Source organism: Nanorana parkeri, unplaced genomic scaffold (assembly GCF_000935625.1).
Source record: "Nanorana parkeri isolate BGI_ZX_2015 unplaced genomic scaffold, ASM93562v1 scaffold452, whole genome shotgun sequence".
NCBI classification, from domain to species: domain Eukaryota; kingdom Metazoa; phylum Chordata; class Amphibia; order Anura; family Dicroglossidae; genus Nanorana; species Nanorana parkeri.
This window is the reverse complement of record NW_017306720.1, coordinates 174,956-175,809: the sequence shown is the minus strand read 5'-3', so window position 1 is coordinate 175,809 and position 854 is coordinate 174,956. Positions and strand designations below refer to the sequence as shown.

General features: G+C 43.2%; 1 protein-coding gene across 1 annotated transcript in view; it reads right to left on the bottom strand.

Annotated features, from left to right (window-relative positions):
• PAK2 (p21 (RAC1) activated kinase 2) overlaps nucleotides 1-854 on the bottom strand; it is a 51,780-nt gene that overhangs the window by 18,417 nt on the left and 32,509 nt on the right. The window contains exon 4 of the mRNA XM_018560373.1: nucleotides 85-235. Coding sequence (XP_018415875.1) covers nucleotides 85-235 — 151 coding nt within the window. The remainder of the gene's footprint in view (nucleotides 1-84; nucleotides 236-854) is intronic.

The following is an 854-nucleotide window of genomic DNA, read 5'->3' as shown; positions in this document are numbered from 1 at the left end:
CCCCAAAGGGGCCCCCCCCCCCTTCCCCCCCTCAGCTTTTAGTTTGCCTAAATTCACCAAAATGGATACAGAAGATGACCTTACCTGGTGCTGAAAAACTAAGGTATTTCTGTTTGACAGTGTCCTTCGAGTCGTAAAATTTAAGCACATCCAGCACAGCCTGTGGGTTTTTCTTCTGTTCTAGCTTTGTGATATTTGATGTCTGCAACAATCGTGCCCACTGTTCTGGCATTCCCTGTGAAATGGGATAAGACACACTGAAATCTCAACTTGTATTTTTTGCGCTCATGCTAGAACATTTGTGGCAATTAATCTACTTGCCTTTTAACTGCTATGTTCCAAAATAGGATTTTTATAGTTACTGTAACATTATTTTCTTGGAGTCCATTGAGGGACACAGGAAATCACCTTCAGGTTATTACTGCCACATAAAGGAGGATTGGACAATGGCAAAATAACAACTGTAGGCCAGCCCAGCATAACCACGCCTACTACTAGCAGACCTCTGTATTGTAGCAAAGCAGTACCAAAAGAATGATCATAAAATACAGACAGGTGTCCCTCAATGGACTCCAAGGAAAGTACAAAAACCCCATTTTCTTTTGCATCACTTAAGGAACACAGGAAATGATTCACCTTTGGAATGTCCAAAAGCAGTCAGTCAATCTGAGGGGGTGAGCAACACTGCAAAAAAAAAATGCCAAGAAAACAGCTCGATACCAAAAAGCACTTGCAGATATAACAGAGTGCACCATGACAGGGAAGAATGAAACCCTATACTTAAGACCATAAGCTTGGGTAATGGTCTGTCGGAGCCACCTAGAGATGGTCGAATGAGACCCCCCCCCCCACCC